General features: G+C 48.6%; 1 protein-coding gene across 2 annotated transcripts in view; it reads right to left on the bottom strand.

Annotated features, from left to right (window-relative positions):
- Positions 1-16461, bottom strand: part of CPVL (carboxypeptidase vitellogenic like) — a 122925-nt gene extending 106464 nt beyond the window's left edge. For both annotated transcript variants that reach the window (XM_075557566.1, XM_075557567.1), the window contains exons 1-2: positions 16293-16461; positions 5175-5293 (exon numbers count right to left, since the gene is read on the bottom strand). In XM_075557566.1, the coding sequence (XP_075413681.1) occupies positions 5175-5293; positions 16293-16461 (288 nt within the window). The remainder of the gene's footprint in view (positions 1-5174; positions 5294-16292) is intronic.
- Between the last annotated feature and the right edge of the window lie 700 nt (positions 16462-17161).

Below are 17161 nucleotides of genomic sequence, written 5' to 3'. Positions count from 1 at the left end.
ACAAATTTGTTTGTGCTTTTAGCAGTCTATGGTACTTTCAACATGCTTCTCCAGCACCACAATTCAAACGCATCAGTCCATCAGTCTTCCTTACTCAGTGCCCAGCGCTCACATGCGTAGGAGGCGATGGAAAAAAATATCCTGGCTTGGGTCAGGTGCGCCTTAGTCCTCAAAGTAACAGAGGTCTGTGCAGTGGATTCACCTAGTGGAACTCATCTTTGGCTCTCTTGACGGCTGTTTCCATGAGCATTGATTGTGGGTCCAAGCAACACACCATCCTCAACACCTTCACCCTCTTCTCTGTTTATCATCATGTTCCCTATTGGTCAGTTGCGAGGGTTTCTGGTTGGGTGAAAAGTGAATAAAACACGCAACACCACTGAGTCAATTCCACTTCAGTCAGCCCCTGCGTGTCCACATAGAAGGGTGCTGCGTGGATTTCCCACGGCTCATTTTTTCTGTGCCAGATCACCAGCCCTTTCTTCCAAGGTGCCCCTGGGCAGACTCAGCAGCCGGCCTTCTAGCTAGTGGCAGAAATGGCTTTGGTCGCCCAGGGACTTAGGGCTAATTATTTCATCTCCGTCATCCCCAATTTCCTTCCTCTGCAGAATGAGGGGCAGAAAGGCTTCCTCTTGGGGTTGTCGTCAGAAGTAAATAAGCAAACGCAGAACACTTAGCAGAGATTCGATGTTCACTGAACAATCACTGTTCAGATTTTTACATTTTTATTGGCTTCATTATGCTTTCTTATCCCAGGCAAACGGGCCTATTCATTTCTCTTGCAGTTTCTATCCCCACAGCACACACGCCATGTGCCAGGCGCTGGAGCCCGTTATGCGCTGATTTGTATACAATAACAGGGAAGGCTCACAGAAATAACAGGAAAACAAAACTAATTTGAGAAACAGCATCCCCGAAAAAATCCTCAGAGGATATGACAAGTGTGGCATCCTTCCTGGCGCTCCTATTTTCTCCCCCTTCGGTTTTGTCACGGGCTCGCTCCTCGGCTGTGAGCGCTTTCAAGGCTGCTTCCTGGGAACGGCAGTGAATTGATATGGCTGCCAAATGTAAGTGACTGGACGCATCTCGGGACCCCTGCTTCTCCTTGTCACAGCCTTTATCTCCTTCAGCCCCTCTGGCCCCGCCCATAATTTATAGCCCCGTGGGCTCTGCACGATGGGTGGCCTGGGTTATTTGGCTCTGTGTGGGGGCTCTCTGTGAGGCGATCTCCAGCCGTCTCTCCCAGCTGCCTGCTGCTGACACCCTGTGCAGGTGCCAGCCTTCCCGTCTCTGCCGTCTCTCTCCCCTGGAGCGGCAGCTAGTGCTTCCAAATGCACCCTTCACCTTGGCCACCTGTGTTTCATCTTCTGGGACCAACCTAGAGAACGTGTTGAGGGCTACAGCCCTGAATGGCAAGCCAGCATGAGCTGGTCAGGGATGCACGGGTGGCTTTTCATTTAATTAGGAGAAACAAACAAACCAGGAAAAACAGCGACAGGCAGCCATCATCTCCGGCTGGTCTTTCAGACCTGGAGGTCCCTGTGTGGGACCAACAGATTTGCCCGCAGTTGTTAACTGAGAGGTTGGTTGTGTGGGCCCTCCCACGGCGACACAGAAGAAAGACCTGCCCGGTTGTTTCTAAGAAGACAAAATCCAGGAAGACCCTGTGGAAATGCAGCCCTACTCCGACACACACGAGGGGTCCCCACGAGTCAGAATTGACTCACGGGCTTTTCTTTGATTTCAGTCTTTCATAGGGGACTCACAGCCCCCAAACATGTCCACGAACGGCCTTTGCCATCCCTGTGCGTCCCCTGCATTCTAAACAAAGCCAGTCACATGCTCAGAGGCAACCTCAGAAAGAAGGGAGGAAAATGGGACTGCCTTCTGTTTCTGGCTGGTCACTTCTCTCCTGATGAATGCCTGTTTGCATGCATCTGCCTGGTTTCCCAAAGAGGACTTAGCCTTCAGACGTCGACAAGGAATTAACTGGCGTATTAGACAGCTAGGCTTCCCGGTGGTGGCATAGTTACACATTAGGCTACTAACCTCAAGGTCAGCAGTTTGAAACCACCAGCCACTCCACAAGAGATGGATGAGGTTTTCCACTCCTATACAGAGTTACAGTCTAAGAACCCCTAGGGGCAGTGTAGCCCTGAGGGTACACACACACACACACACACACACACACACAGGACCAGACGTCCCGTTTTTTGGCTGGACAGTCCCGATTTTAAACAATTTGTCCCGTGTCCCGCAGTTTTTAAAAAGTCCCAATTTTTGGAAAGAATGCACGACAAGCTAGGGTATGCGGTGTTCGGCTGCCACGTGGCTATTTCGCCAGGATATGAGTTTTATCAATGGTGTCCTGCTTTACCAATGTTAAAATCTGGTCACCTTAATACACACACACACACACACACACACACACACACACACAGCTAACAAAGCAGAATAAAGTAAAGGGTCGGATTTCTTGGAGTTGAGGTAGGTGAGACAGGTGTTGGGAGAGGGCTGGAGACAAATTCTAACAGGTTTTAAAGGACAGCTGACCTCATGGGTCCTACTTGATCTCCAGTATCTCCTGCTAGCCTCACCTCCATCTTGGATTGGCGACTCTGGATGTTTCGTTCTGGTAAAGACCTGAAGGCCACTTTGGGGTCAGAGCACTGGGCACAGGGCAGTGATGGGCACAGACTGGAGCCATAGTTTCTCAAATGTAGTCCCCCAGCCTCCTGGCCTCTCCCACTTTATGGACTCAGAATCTCTGCGAGAATCCTTCCATCCAATAAAGCAGGAGGCTTGTTGAAAGCCAGCATATGGGAAGCACTCATCTATGCAAGAATCTCAAGCATACATTCTGAGCAAACAACAAATAACCCAGACTGTGGCGGGCAGGATAATGTCCCACCCCCCTAAAGGTCATAACCCCAGAACCCGTGATGCTGTCGTATTGCATGACAAAGAAGACTTAAGGGTGCAGGTAGAATTGTTAAACCAATGGGGTGATCCTGTTGGGTTCAATGTCACCATCCACCCGCTGCCATGGAGTAGATTCTGACTCACCGTGATGCCCTGGGACAGCCCCGTTCCTTGGAGTTCTTTACAGAGTCTACAGCGCTGAGGGAGCGGATAGCCTCATTTTTATCTGGAGGGTTTGGACCGCTAGCCTGGTAGGCAGCACTTCAATGCTGAACTCACAAGGAACAGGGAAACGAACAACCGGAGGCGGAGAGGCGAGGTGAGATCAGTGGCGATCAGAGTGTGCGGTGTAAGATGGACTCGGCTCGCCATTGCTGTCTTGGAAGACGGGAGGAGGAAGCCAGGGAAGGAAAGAGAAGGTCGAGGAATGTGAGTGACCTATGGAAGCTAGAGAAAGCAAGAAAACAGATGCTCCTCCAGAGAAGCCGGGAGGAATGCAGCCTGCCAAGCTCGACTTCATCCCAGGGAGACCCGATCTTTGACCTTCAAAAATAATGGATTTCTGTGCTTTCAAGCCACCACGTTGGGGTAATTTGCTACAGTGGTAATAGGGAATGAATACAAAAGGGCTCATGTTAAATGTCTGTAGGCAGTGCTAGCGATACATGTGGCATCAAAATTATGCATGGACTGTCTGCTTTCTGAAAGGCATAAAGTTTAAAACACGTCTGAGTACACAAGACAACCTCCCACTTCTGGGAAGGAGGTCATTTTGCCAGGTGTCGTTTAAATCAAACTTGCTTTGGGTGGCTGCTGTGGTGAACACTTTTCCCTGTTTGCTTCCGAAGATGTGTTCTCCACCCTTCGCTGACCTGCCTGGTAGGCAGGACCACCCTAGACAAGGCCAACTACCTGCCCCCGCCTCTGGATTCCACTTGCATTCTGCACCAGCAAGAGCCTGAGACCCCTGAGCCCTGAGGCCCAGCGTCTCCTTAAATGCTGTGCTGTGGGTGCCTCTCTCGTTTCACCCTGTTCCACAAGGACACAGAGGAAGAAGTAAGTCATCTACTCAGAACACAATTCCCAGAGCTGGTCGAGCCTGGCGAGGATCATGAACACAGCCACACAGTCGCCACACTTCCTCACCATTCCCCACAAGCCTCCCCCCCCCAGTCTTTACTGTGGAGGAACCGGGTCAGAGACAAGTTCCGCAGTTTGAAACCACAGCTTCCCTGCAGGACAGAAGCGAGGCTTTCAACTCCGGGAAAGAGCTAGCATCTCAGAAACCCACCGGAGCAGTTCTCTCCTGTCCTGTCGGGCCACTATGAGGCAGTGAGTGTGAGTGACATCAGAGGCCAGGGTGAGGAAGCAGAAGCAGAAGTAAGAAGTCAAGAAAAAAATTGAATCCAGCAATTGTAGTCCACGCCACTGAACTCAAAAATTATGCAGGGTGAAGCCATTTATCTAGTCATTGTACATGCTGCACAGCCACATGCAAATCACATGCAAATGTCAACAGCAACTCTCCATAGGGATAGCCTCCTCTTTGTTTTCCCTGGCTTTTAAAGCAAATCTCATTTGGAAAATGAAAATAGAAAATGACTCCGTGGTGAGATGAACTTTGTTTATGCATCTCAGCACCCCTCCCCGTAGTACCCCAGTACTTTAAGCTCATGGATCCCATAAGCTTAAGGGGATTCATTTGTTCAGCAACATCTGACCTTGAAGGAACGCTAAGCACAAGGTCAAACCCACGACCTGGGAAGGTGAATGATTCCTCCTCTTCCAGGAAGCCATCCTTCCCCACTGCCCCCCAAAGCTCACAGAGTCTAAGTCAGGAGGTCTCTCCTCTGTGCCCCCATGGGATAGTACGTACTCAATGAATGGTACTGAAGCCCGGAATGAGTGAATGCAAAGTCACAGACAACCAGACATGGCCAACTACACATAGCTCTGTGAGCTGCTGGGATTGCCCCCTCCTTATCCTCTTCTCCTCCCCACCCCCAGCCCTGCCCCATGTATTTTTAGAGCAACCACCACAAGAAAAACTCAGGAGGAAGATGATGCCAATGCCAATAATCCCAAGTAAGGCTACAAGAACTTGGACAGCTGCCCCGCCTGCCCCCTGCAAACATTGGTTTCCTGCCCATATTTTTAGCAAATACAATCTCCAAGATTGTTTTCAAGCCCCCGAGGCTGTGGACAGTGGGCTCTGGTGCGTCAGTGACCTGCTGGGGCAGCGCCGGGCCTACCTGGGCTGGGAAGAACCAGAAGAAGAGGTTGCTGTTGTAAGTCTTATTCACGGTGAAGTAGCCTGAGTAACTCTTCAGCCGTGTCCCTGGGAAAGGACTGACCAAACTCAGCTCTCTCCCTGGTGGGGAAAAAATGACACAAGGATCAGAGGAATGACACGAAGGGGGCCCCGTCTCAGCCTCCACCAGCCTCTCCCAGGGGCCCATCTGGAATAGACTCATCGGAAAGGGGACACATGGATGGGCACAAGGGTTCCCACGGCAAGCAGTTACTCCCTGCCTGCCTGGACCCCTCCGCAGGTCCGACCTTCACAATTTAGCACAAGGACAATTGACATGTTCTTGTGTTTGGGTCCTTGAACACAGGAGAGTGAGTCCAGAAGGATTGCTACAGACCCACCACAGACACCTTTCAGAAACAAACACACAGAACGGGAAGCGACTGTGTTCTTGAGGTAGCCGTCCTCCAGGGTGCATGGGGTAAGGTCACCGAGGGAATTCTCATCGGAGAGTTCTTGTCACCACTCAAGAACCAGCCGGTGCATTGTCACGCGAGAACATGCCTCGGTGACGTTTTCTGGCCCATTTCTCACTGATACATTTCTCAATGTTGTGAAAACTTCTTCCTTATAAGCCTTTAGTGGCCATATTTTGAGAAAATCTATTAAGAGTCCCTCTTTGGCATGCCCAAACCAGGACCTTCTGAGCCGACCTCTCTGCCTTGAACTGACCCGTCCCAGGCGATTCCCCAGGAAGCCACTGCCTGATTAGACCTTTCTTTACAAAGATGGGCTCTCCACTCCCAGGATGCTTTACAGACTCAGACATCCACAGAAGCAGCTTGCCCTGTCCTCTAGGGTCACTAGGGGTCAGCGTCAACTCGATGACAGTTTGAGTTTTTCTTTTGAAGGTGACCCACCAAGACTAAGCCAAGTGTGTTATGGAGATGTTTGTTTCTGTAGCCACCCACCGATCACAGAGACAGGTTTAAATGCGCTTTGTTTGGAGTGAACCTGCGCACTCTGGCAGCAATACTTTTTTGACTTTCCCTGGTACTTTACGAGTTGTAATATGATCTAAGAGAAAGAAAAGGGGAAACCACCTGTCATATACCCTACTACGGAAGGTCCAGTGAGGAGTTCATGTTGGGCCACAGGAGGGGCCAGGATGAGCTCCCCTAACCGAATTTTTCCAAATCTTGCTTTCAATAACACAAGAGGCCACAAGGCCTAACACTTCCATTAAAGTGAATGGCAAAGGCACGGGGACAAAGACCACTGACAGGGGACAGTGGGAGTTCCCAGGCAGTGATACTGAGGAGGGTGACTCCTTGATTCAAACCCAAGCCCAGTGCCATTGAGTTAATAGAACAAAACGGGGTAGTCATATAGGGCAGGGAACCTGGCTCCCTTTTGGCAAAAGGCGCGAGATGGTGACAGGGTGGGAAGAGGCAATGTTCACACAACTGAGAACCTTCAGGTGTGAAAAATGCTACCAGGAGCTAATGCTCAGAAGGCCACGGTACCAAGTGCTTTAGACAGTGGAGATCATCCTACAGATGAGAAAACTGAAGCACAGAGAGTCCAGCAACTTGTCCAAGGTCACCCAGCAAGTAAAGGAGATCTGCCATTTAAACCCAGCAGGCAGGCTGCGGAATTTACTCCCTCCTCACCAGAGCACCTGCTTATCCCGGAGAGCGAGACAAGGCCCGAAGGAGGCAGGGTGTGGGAAAGGAGCCGATGATCCGGACGGAACGGGAGGGGGAACAGAAAAGGGACAGCAGGGTGTGGGGGAACGCAGAAGGGGAAGAAGTTGGGGTGAGGAAGAAGAGGACTTTCGAGGTTACGAAACAAGGGTCCCCAACAAACACTAACCAAGCAAGAAAAGCTCTCTGGGGCCGGCCTGGCAACTTGCAGATGAGTTAGTACACGGGAGCAGGTAGGGAAAGCATGCCCTTCACATAGGCCACTGATTCAGGAAGCCTGCAGTGCCATGCAGAAGTGCCTAGGCTCTAGACCAGGGGTCCTCAAACATTTTAAACAGGAGGCCAGTCACTGTCCCTCAGACCTGTTGGAGAGCCAGACTATCGTTTTAAAAAAAAAAAACTATAAACAAATTCCTATGCACACTGCACATATCTTATTTTGAAGTAAAAAAACAAAAGGGGAAAAAACACCCGGCGAGCCAGATAAATGTCCTCGGTGGGCCGCATGTGGCCCGCGGGCCATAGTTTGAGGACCCATCATGCTCTAGCCTGTCAGCACCTCAGTCTAGCTCCCTGCTCAGTGTAACTTCCTTGAAGCTGAAATGGGCGCCACCTGTAAACCAAACCCACTGTCCCTGAGTCTATACGGAGTCCTAGCTGCCTTCCTTTGATGGACAGAGAACGGCTCCTTCTGAGATTGTCAATCTTTCCGAGCAGCAGAGGGGTTCTAATCGCCCACCTTCCCATGAACACCCAAACACTTAACCCATTCCATCACCAGGGATCCTTGAAATCGACTCTATCAGGAGTGTTTACACCCACAGGGATGGGTGTGCTACGAATTTATGCCCCTCCTCCGTCACCAGAGCTGGTGGTTAAGCTGTTACAAAACGGCCTTTAAAGTTTCAAGTTCCTCTTTAAAATGGAAATGTTCCCCCAAAAGGAAAATCTCGTTGAGGTCACAGAGTCCCTTTCCCTGGCACTTTGCTGATCCTGTCATGACTTCTACCCTGTGAGGTGGCACTTGGGGCAAGTCTCTTAGCCTCTTTGCGCTCCTGTTTCTTCAATCTGCAAGTGAGCTGTCCAAGACCTTACGGGCACAAATGAGAGCATCCATGTGGAAAACCCTAGGGAAAAGGCTCGGCAAAGCACTGCTGTTCTTATCTCTCAGATGCTCCCTCATCTGGGAGCAGAGGCAGAACTCGTCTGTCCGTAGAGGAGATGCTGGGGAGAAAGGGGTTCCCTCCATGGGGCAACTCCTGAGCATCCTGCCAGGCTGGGGCAAGGACAGAGCCTGGGTCTCAGAGTCTGATAGGCCTGGGTTTGTAAACCTGAGGAGACCTGCTCAGTCAGTCCTCCACTGCCCTCAGCCTCGTTCCTCTTGCTCAAAACATGAATGATGACTTTAGGCCTCCCCACCCTGGGGTTGGGGGCCAGGGATAGAGAAGAAGGTACACCCATGAGCCCTTAGCAAGGAGCTGAGATCAGCCGGTGGAGTCTTGATGGGTGGTGATGGTGGTTGGGGTGGTGGGGCGGGTAATGCAAACATGCCTGACACCCAGTGAAAAGGTTGGAGATTTGAGTCTGCCCAGGGGCACTTTGGAAGAGAAGGTTCAATAATTGAGGTTAAAAAACAAACAAAACTAGTCATGCAAAACCCTATACATCCGTTCGACCATGACACGCTGGGGTCCCGATGACTTTTCATTGGCTTGAGGGTCACTCTGACTCTCATTCGTCCAAATGAAATCTGAAAGATGTTTGTTTTTGTTGGGCTCAAGCCAGTGCCCCATAGACGATTGGCTGATTCAATGTCTGGCTTTTTCCCTTTTCTCTTCCCCAATCAGGCCTATCCCTCCTGCTCCCCAGAGAGGGGGAAGCAAAAAATACAAGGGGGAGTGGTAAAGGGGAGAGGGAAGTAGTGAGTGCCAGCTCACCCTCCCAGGCCCTTGCCCCAGCAGATATTTCTTCCTTTGCTCTGATTCCCCTCCACTTTCAATTAGCCCAGGAAAAGACAAGAAGATCACCCTGCAGGGTGGGGAAGCCTTTAAAAACACTTCTGAAATACTGTTCGCAAAACAATCCATCTTCTCAAATTCACAGAGGGACCTAAAGAAAAGGAGGGGAGGGAAGGAAAGATTCAGGGATTGGAAGTGAGCGAGTCACAGGCCACAGAGGTAAATGCATAGGAGATGGGGAACGGGGTGGGAGGGGGTGGGCAGAAGAAAGACAGAGAAAAATGAGAAAGGTCAAAGTATAATGAGAAAAAGAGAAACGCTATCACAGGAAGGAGCTAGACAGAATGGAATCTAGGAGAGAGATGATTGAATCATTCTGGCTCTCCCAGACCAGCCACAGCTCCGAGACCTGCTGGTCTGTTTTGGAAGTAACTAGATGTTCGCCCATCCCTCCCTTCTGGAGGATGCCAAGGTCGTTTGTCTGCTACCTTTCGCTTAGGGTCACGATGAGTCGGAATCAGACTCCATCGGGGCAGTGAGTTCGATTTTGTTGACACTTAGTGGGATAGAGGACCCACCTCCTCTTAGATCAGGAGTATTAGAGAACATGGAATTTGTCTTTATCATCTTTGGGACACTCTTCCCCCAACCCCCTGCCAGGACTGCATGCTGCTTTGAATACTGAAGACACTCTTAACTGGGGAGTGAATTGTTTGGGAAGCAATGGCTGTCCAAGGCAGAATTTTACCCTTCCGTACGGGAGAGAGTCCTCCATTCCCCAACCCTCTGCTCCTTAGATCCTTGGTCACTGCGCCTGATGCACAGCTTCCACCATCTATCAGGGGTGGGTTGTGTCGTGCCAGGATGCTGAACAGATTTCAGTGGCGTTTCCAGGCAGACAAGCTAAGGATAAAGACCTGACAATCTAGTTCAAAATATCACTCAACGAAAACTGATGGCCATGATGGAGCCTGGGGTCGGTCATCATGAGTCAAGGGTCAATTTAGTGGTAAGCAGGGGATGGATGGATGGATGGATGGATGGATGGATGGATGGATGGATGGACTGACAGAAGAACAATTTAAACAAGTCACAATGACAATGCACGAGGATTAGCTTACTTCTATAAAAACCTCCTAAGAAAAGTAGACTTTCTTTACATCCTAAGACACTTAGAGACATTATTTTCTGAACCATTAAAAGGAGCATTTCAACACATTTCAAATAATAAAAAGTTCTTTCAACTACAATGATTTGGGGTACAGGGGGGCTGTTTTCAATTAGTCTGTTCATGCTCCCTGAGTCTCTTGAAAAAAATATGGCCAACAAATTTTCAAGATGGAGATGTTTCTTTCTTTCTGAAACCATGGCTCACAATACACACTTTGAGAGCGATTTTTAAAGGAGTGGGTTTTCTTTGAAGGGATTGTGCTTCCTCCTTATTGATAGCTGGCACCCATGTCGCACACTTTCTGGAAATTGGAGTGCGACCAAGTGAGGTCCTGAAACATCGAAGCAGAGTCCCTCATATTCCAAACCCTCGGGTTGTCACCAGGGTTGACCCCAAACTACCAGACCATATGTCATAATTAGGGCCGAATGACAAAATATTTTTTAAATGTGTGGCAATGTTGTGTTTGCAAACATGCTAGATTCCACCTTGAGCATCTGTTTCATTCCAGGGAATAAGGGCTCTTTCTAGCTGCAGAGAAAGTAAATAAGCGATTAGAATGGTGTAAACTCAGCCAGCTAATTGAGGATTTTTAAAAATTACAAGAATTCCCCTTATGCTTTTTGTGAACTGCTCTTTATCTCAAAAATACCCCATTGCAAAGTGCCACCTCAGGTAGCTCAGGTTTGGACAGGCTTAATAAACAGAAGGGATTTAGGGGAGGGAGCTGACCATCTGTCCAGAGCTTCCTGAACTTTCAGGAGCATGGTTGAATAACATTATCCTTAATTATGTTGTCAGGACTTCATTTGAATCCCAGATGTACTGGTTTAGGGATGAGCCATTTAAAATTCCACTCAAGGACTTCAACTGTGTGATGTAGCCTTAGAAAAGGACACTATATCAGATTTAATATTTTAAATGCTGTAATTCACCAGACAACGCTCCTATCTGCCTTGACGGAGAAGGACAGCAGATAAAGGGGCCTCTCTTGAGACTCTTCTCTGCTAGTACAGATGCCCATCCCTGACATATCCATGGGCAAGGACGCTGGGAATGGGGGGCTCAGAAGAGCCCCGGTAGCACTGCAAGTTAGGAACTGGACTGCTACCCACAGGGTCTGGCGGTTCAAACCCACAAGCCTGCTTTGCAGGAGAAAATTGGGGGTTTCTGCTCCTGTAAAGATTTACACCCTTGGGAATCCTGCATAAGATCCCTATGGGGGGTGGGGAGAACTCACTGCCCTTGAGTCTATTCTGATTCATAGTGACCCTCTGCTGGAGGCTAGAACTGCTCCTGTGGGTTTTGGAGGCTGTAGCTCTTTACAGGAGTAGAGTCGCTTAACTGCAGGCATGAAGTCTAGCTTACCAACCTCAGTCCACTTACCAATTCTATGGTTCTGGACACCCACTGCCACCGAGTTGAGTCTGACTCATAGTGACCTTGTAGGACAGAGTAGACTGGGCCCTGTGGCTTCCTGAGACTGTAACTCTCTATGAGAATAGAAAGCCTGGTCATGGACAAAACCCTGCATTTCTCTGGACCTCGGTTTTCTTATCTGGGCCTCAGTTTTCGTATCTGCTAAATGGGAACAGTTAGTAGACCTGCTTCATGATGGCTGCCGGGAGGCTTAAATGAGCTAAAGCATGGACAGCACAGTGCGGGGTGCAGAGATGGGTGCCATGTTTGAACTCTGCACGTATTGCTGTATATCTACCAGCTTAGACACTGTAGGGAAGCTATCCATGTTGGCTATTTATTTTCATTACTGGTGCTCTTATAGATTATGGTCATTAATGCCACTTCCTGCCTGACCATGTGTGATAGTTACACAATTTTGTCAACTTGAAGATATATAAAAGTATAGGGGTGGAAGCCTGCTGGTGCTTCCTTGTGAGTGTGGCCTCTCATAAAAAGCACGTTGGGAACCTTCTCTCTCTCTCTCTCTCTCTCTCTCTCTCTCTCTCCCTCCCTCCCTCCCTCCCTCCCTCCCTCCACCTTCCTGCTGGTTGGCCATTCTGAGATCTGCTGCAATGTTTCCATAAACCTTGTATGCACACGACACTGCACCCACTGGCCTGTGATCTTCCTGCAGTCTGTATCCTCCTGCCTGTGACTGCATGAGTCTGAAGAGGGACATTTGGACTAGTACCAGACTTAAGAACTTGAGTTGGACTGGGCTGGGCTGTTTCTTTGATACATACCTCCGTCTGGATGTAGAGTTCTAGGAAGAGCGTCAATGGATTTGCTTCAGTAACCAACCCGGCATAATAGAGCATGCCACCCAGAAAGGAAGCCGAGTTCCTCTCTGCAAGTCAGGAGTCCCACTCCACCAGTTGCTCCTCAAGAGAAAGGTGAGGCTGTCTGTTGTCTTGAAGATTTCCTTTCAGAAACTCAAATCAGCCATTCTATTCTGTCTCACAGGGTGACTCTGAATTAGAGTTGACTTGACGGAAGTATGGAAGCCAATGAGGGAGGCTACCTCCCTTCTCCAAGTTCCTAGAGCACCCGCCTCTCAGGGTAAAAGGTGTTCCGTATGCATTGTCTTGCTTCTTAATTGCTTTGTCTGCATTTGACTGTACCACCCACAAAGTAAACAAACTTCTTACAAAGGGGAAATAAATCACAGCAGGCAAATCCACAGGGCAAGAGTCAGAAGATCCAAGCCCCAAACCTACTTCTGTGATCATTACCTGTGGGTGAGTCATGTGCCATATTTGAGCCTTCATTTCCTTGTCTGTGGGTTGGTAGGTAGTGTTTGGCTGTAATCATTCCTGAACTGCTTTCCAGCCCCAAACTGAAAGGAGGGCTGTGATTTATTGTTAGCACATACGATAGGTCTCCTGTACCAACATGGCTCCCCTGCAAACATGTGGACAGAGTCTAGCCTGTCAATCAAGTAGCAGCTTGATTGGAGGGCGACTAAGACAAATGACTTTCCAAAGCAGGCTGCCTTCTCTCTTTCTCCCTGAAATCAGGCTACACACCGTCTCTGCTTCACCTTCCTGTTGAGGAGCCACTTGATCCAGCCTGATGGCAGCCAGAGCCCTGGAGATGTGTCCATCACCATTGGATCTACAAGACTTTGCACCCACCAGCCTGCATCTTTCTGCATTGTGCATCATTGCAAGTGCCTGCCTGAGACTGAAGAGGGATTTATGGACTAGTATCAGACTTATGGAGTAGTGTAGGACTTATGGACTTGATCCGACCTGGGCTTGGGTGTTTGCTTGACCTATATGTCTTGATCTAAAGGTCCCTCTTACACATAAAGGAGTGTCCCTGGATTTGTTTCTCTGGTCAATCCCGGCCTAGTGCAGCACACAAAGCTGATATTACCAGTGCTCGGTTGTTAAGGAAGCCATGTGATCCCAGTCTGTGGGTACATGGCCATTATTTTTCACCCCATCTTAGCAATACCAGCCTGCACCATTGGGATTCCTATATATTTTAATGACTTTTCTACATCAAGTCCAAATGAGCCCTTTTATATATTAAAAAAAAATTTAAAGCACTGATAACCTTATCAAAGTTGCCCATCTCTCTTCAGAGCCAAGGAGTGTTTCAGCAGGAGACCTGTGACCACGTGTAAATGCACTATTGGCATGAAGTGTCATATTTGGGCTTAAAAAGCAATAAAATGGTGTCTTCTTGGCTGTGCAAGCACTTCAAATGAAGCAACGTGGCTTTATTTTAAACTACTCTATGGAGTACATATATTTATTTTTTCTATTTTTTCAAATGAGCATTTCCTTCAAGCAGTCAGTGCCACTTCCATACTCCCACTATGCCTGCCACCTTGTCAACCTTATCCCGACAAGCTCTATGCTCCCAAGCAAGGCCACTGCCTATATCTGCACCCCAGGCTCCTCTCACTTACTGGAAGATGGTGCACCCATAGTCGGTCATCCCCCCACAGTCATCCCCCCATGCTCATCCCCCCATTTAATGCTCTTTTCTCCCTGACCAGCATCAGTATCCTCTAAAAGACCTTCCCTTGGCCCCATAGCTGCCTCCAGCCTTCCCATTTTTCTGTTCCTCTTTATAAACAACCTCTCAGAACATACTAGTCTCTAATTCAGAGATTTACCAAAGTCCAGAAAGATGACACCGAAGGATTTCGAGCAGAAGAAGCAGGCCATATGTTTTAGTCTCTGATGACACCCATGGGCACATCTTTTTCTTCACTGACTCCTAACTTTCTCTAGTCATCATCACAATAGAAAAGTTGCATTCACCTCGACATGCAAGCCATTTGCAAACGCTTACATTTGGTGATCCCTTTACTGTCACAGTTTTTCCTGCGAGTCTCACCACATCCCTGTGAGTTGAGTAAATGGCTGCATCTCCATCTTATTGCTGAGGAAACTGAGTCTTGGCATGGTTGGTCCATTTGTACGGTGAGGAGACACCGCAGAACAGCTAGTCATATGGACCCTTGGAGCAAGGTTGTTGAAGTGTCAATCATAGCTAAAGAGCTGATGTCCGAGGGACTCTGGTGAGGATCAGTCTCTCTTGGATATCGCTCTCTCTTTGGCAATGGGCGCAACTCCTTGAGGTTCAAATGAGTTCATGTTGAATGCTTGGATCCAGGCACTGCTGATGTAATCAGTTTTAGGGGGCTCCTTTGCTGACATGAAGTCATGGCTGTGTGACTCATGCACAAGGAGATCTGACCATTGTGACCCCTCTAGGGTTCATCGACTGATTTCTGAACATAGAGTTCCAGGCCTTGTTTCTAGTCTCTTTTAGTAGGGAAGCTCCTCAGGTGGCTGTGCATCAGATGTATTGGCTGAGAATGGAAACTGGGTCTTTGCCAAAGAGGACAAGAACATTACCATTGGTATCACTGTGTGCTGCGTGCCCACTGGGGGCAGTGTCTACTACCCTACTTACATAGGCACGGGTCTCTGGGTTGCACTCACTGCTAACAAAAAAACGGAAGCTCCAGTCTCCCCTGAGGTCCCTCAGAAGAAGGCCTGAAGGGCAGCTCTACCCTGATACACCAAGAGCCATGGTGCCTCAGAGCTGGTGCCAGGGCAACTGATGGTGTGCACACAACAAGGGGATGCCGCAGGGTTACGTTCAGGGAAAATGTGTGCGAGGGTCGTATCCTCACACCAGGCTCATTCAATCTGTATGCGGAGCAAATCATCAGAGAGGCTGGGTTCTGTGAAGAAGAACGTGGCATCAAGACTGAAGGAAAGGCTTATTAATAACAGATGGCTCAACCTTTCTAGCTGAAAGTGAGGAAGATTGGAAGCACTTGCTGATGAAGATCAAGGATTACAGCCTGCAGTCTGGATTATATTACCTAACGAAAACCAAATCCCCCCAAGTGGACCAATAGGTAACATCATAATAAATGGAAAAACGTTGACATTGTCAAGGATGTCATCTTGCTTGGACCCACAATCAATGTGCATGGAAGCAGCAGTGAGAGACCAAAAGATGAACTGCGTTGGGTTGATCTGCTGCACAGGCCTCTATAAAGTGTTGAAAAGCAAGGATGTTACTCTGAGGACTAAGGTACGCCTGACCCAAGCCGTGGTATTTGCAATTGCCTCCTGTGCGTGTGAAAGTCGGACACTGACTACAGAGGACCAAAGAAGAATGGACGCATTTGAATTGTGGTGCTAACAGAGAATATTGAAATATCCTGGACTGCCAAAGCAACACACTAAGCTGTCTTGGAAAAAGAGCAGCCGGAATGCTCTTTAGCAGTAAGAATGTGAGACTTCATCTTAAATCCTTTGAACACGTTGTCAGAGGAGAGCAGTCCCTGCAGAAGGACATCATGCTTGGTCGAGTGGAGGGTCAGGGAAGAGAGGAAGGCCCTCGGTAAGCTGGATTGACCCCGTGGTTGCAACAATAGGCTGACCTATCAAACAATGGTGAGGATGGCGCAGGGCTGGGCAGTGTGTGGTTCTGTTGTCCGTGGGGCTGCCGTCAGTCCAAACCATCTCGACAGCACCTCACAACCACAACTATACATAGACTACCCCGGGACTCCATCACCTAGCCATACAGCCTGCTATCACTTAAAATTGATTCGAGGACCGTGGGTTTGGTTTTGCGTCTTGTGACCGTGAGCTCAAAACGAGCTCAGATAATACATGGATGTCACATCATGAATACCTAAACTGGCGCGATTAAATATAATTACCAAAATATAGTTTGCTCTACCTCCTGTCAGGTAATAACTTGAAACACAGCAAGCAAGGGAGGGAGCAGCAAGGACCTGTAGAAACTTTACAGGCAGCTTCTGCTGTAACTCCACTTACCTGCTTCGATGTTCCTAGCTTCAATATACTGGGTCAGGAACAAGGGCTTTCCTGAGATTCCTTTTCTTGGAGTGTAAACCGGGAGATTTTGGTACAGGGAACGAAAGAGTGCATCACTGGGCTTGAGTAGGACCAGCAGAATGAAGACCTTCCACAAGGGGCCAGCCATTCCCTCAAGGTCTAGGGAGAAAACAGCAGGATTCCGTAAATAAGTCAAACAAATAAATATTAGTCTTTTTTTGCATGCAAGACTCATAGAGACCCTATAGAACAAAGTCAAGCTGCCTCTGTGGGTTCCAAGACTGTAAATCGTTACTGGAGTAGAAAGCCTGGGAGGGACTGGTGGTTTCAAACTGCTGACCTCATAGTTAGCAGTGCAATGCTTACTGTCCTCCACCACCAGACATTGGTTTTGTGGGTGAAGGCCCTTGGCTAAACATGGAAGATCACCACTATGAAGAAGGCAGACCCAGTGCCTGCTCACCTGAGCTGTGTAGTTAGGGTTTATCATATTCAAGGGAATTAACCATGTAAATGGAGAAACCAATGAGATATCTTTTTCAATGGTCGGGAAAGTCTAGTCAATGCAAGATGAGATCAAGCCTTCAGACAATGGGGAATTTCTAATCCATTTTTTTTAAAAAATGAGCTCTCAAAACAAAAAACTCAAACTCACTGCCATTGAGTTGATTCCAACTCATAGTGGCCCTGTGGGACAAAGGAGAACTGTCCCTGTGGGTTTCCCAGCCTGTAGAGACAGTGATTCCCCTTCAGGAATGCAGAAGCTGGGAGAGCAGCCTAGGGACACCTGGTAGCATAGCAGTTATGCCTTAGTTTGTGATCTGGAAGGTCAACATTTCGAAACCACC

Source organism: Tenrec ecaudatus, chromosome 9, assembly GCF_050624435.1.
Source record: "Tenrec ecaudatus isolate mTenEca1 chromosome 9, mTenEca1.hap1, whole genome shotgun sequence".
NCBI classification, from domain to species: Eukaryota; Metazoa; Chordata; class Mammalia; order Afrosoricida; family Tenrecidae; genus Tenrec; species Tenrec ecaudatus.
The sequence above is the reverse complement of the archived record's forward strand: the minus strand, read 5'-3'. Positions and strand labels throughout refer to the sequence as shown.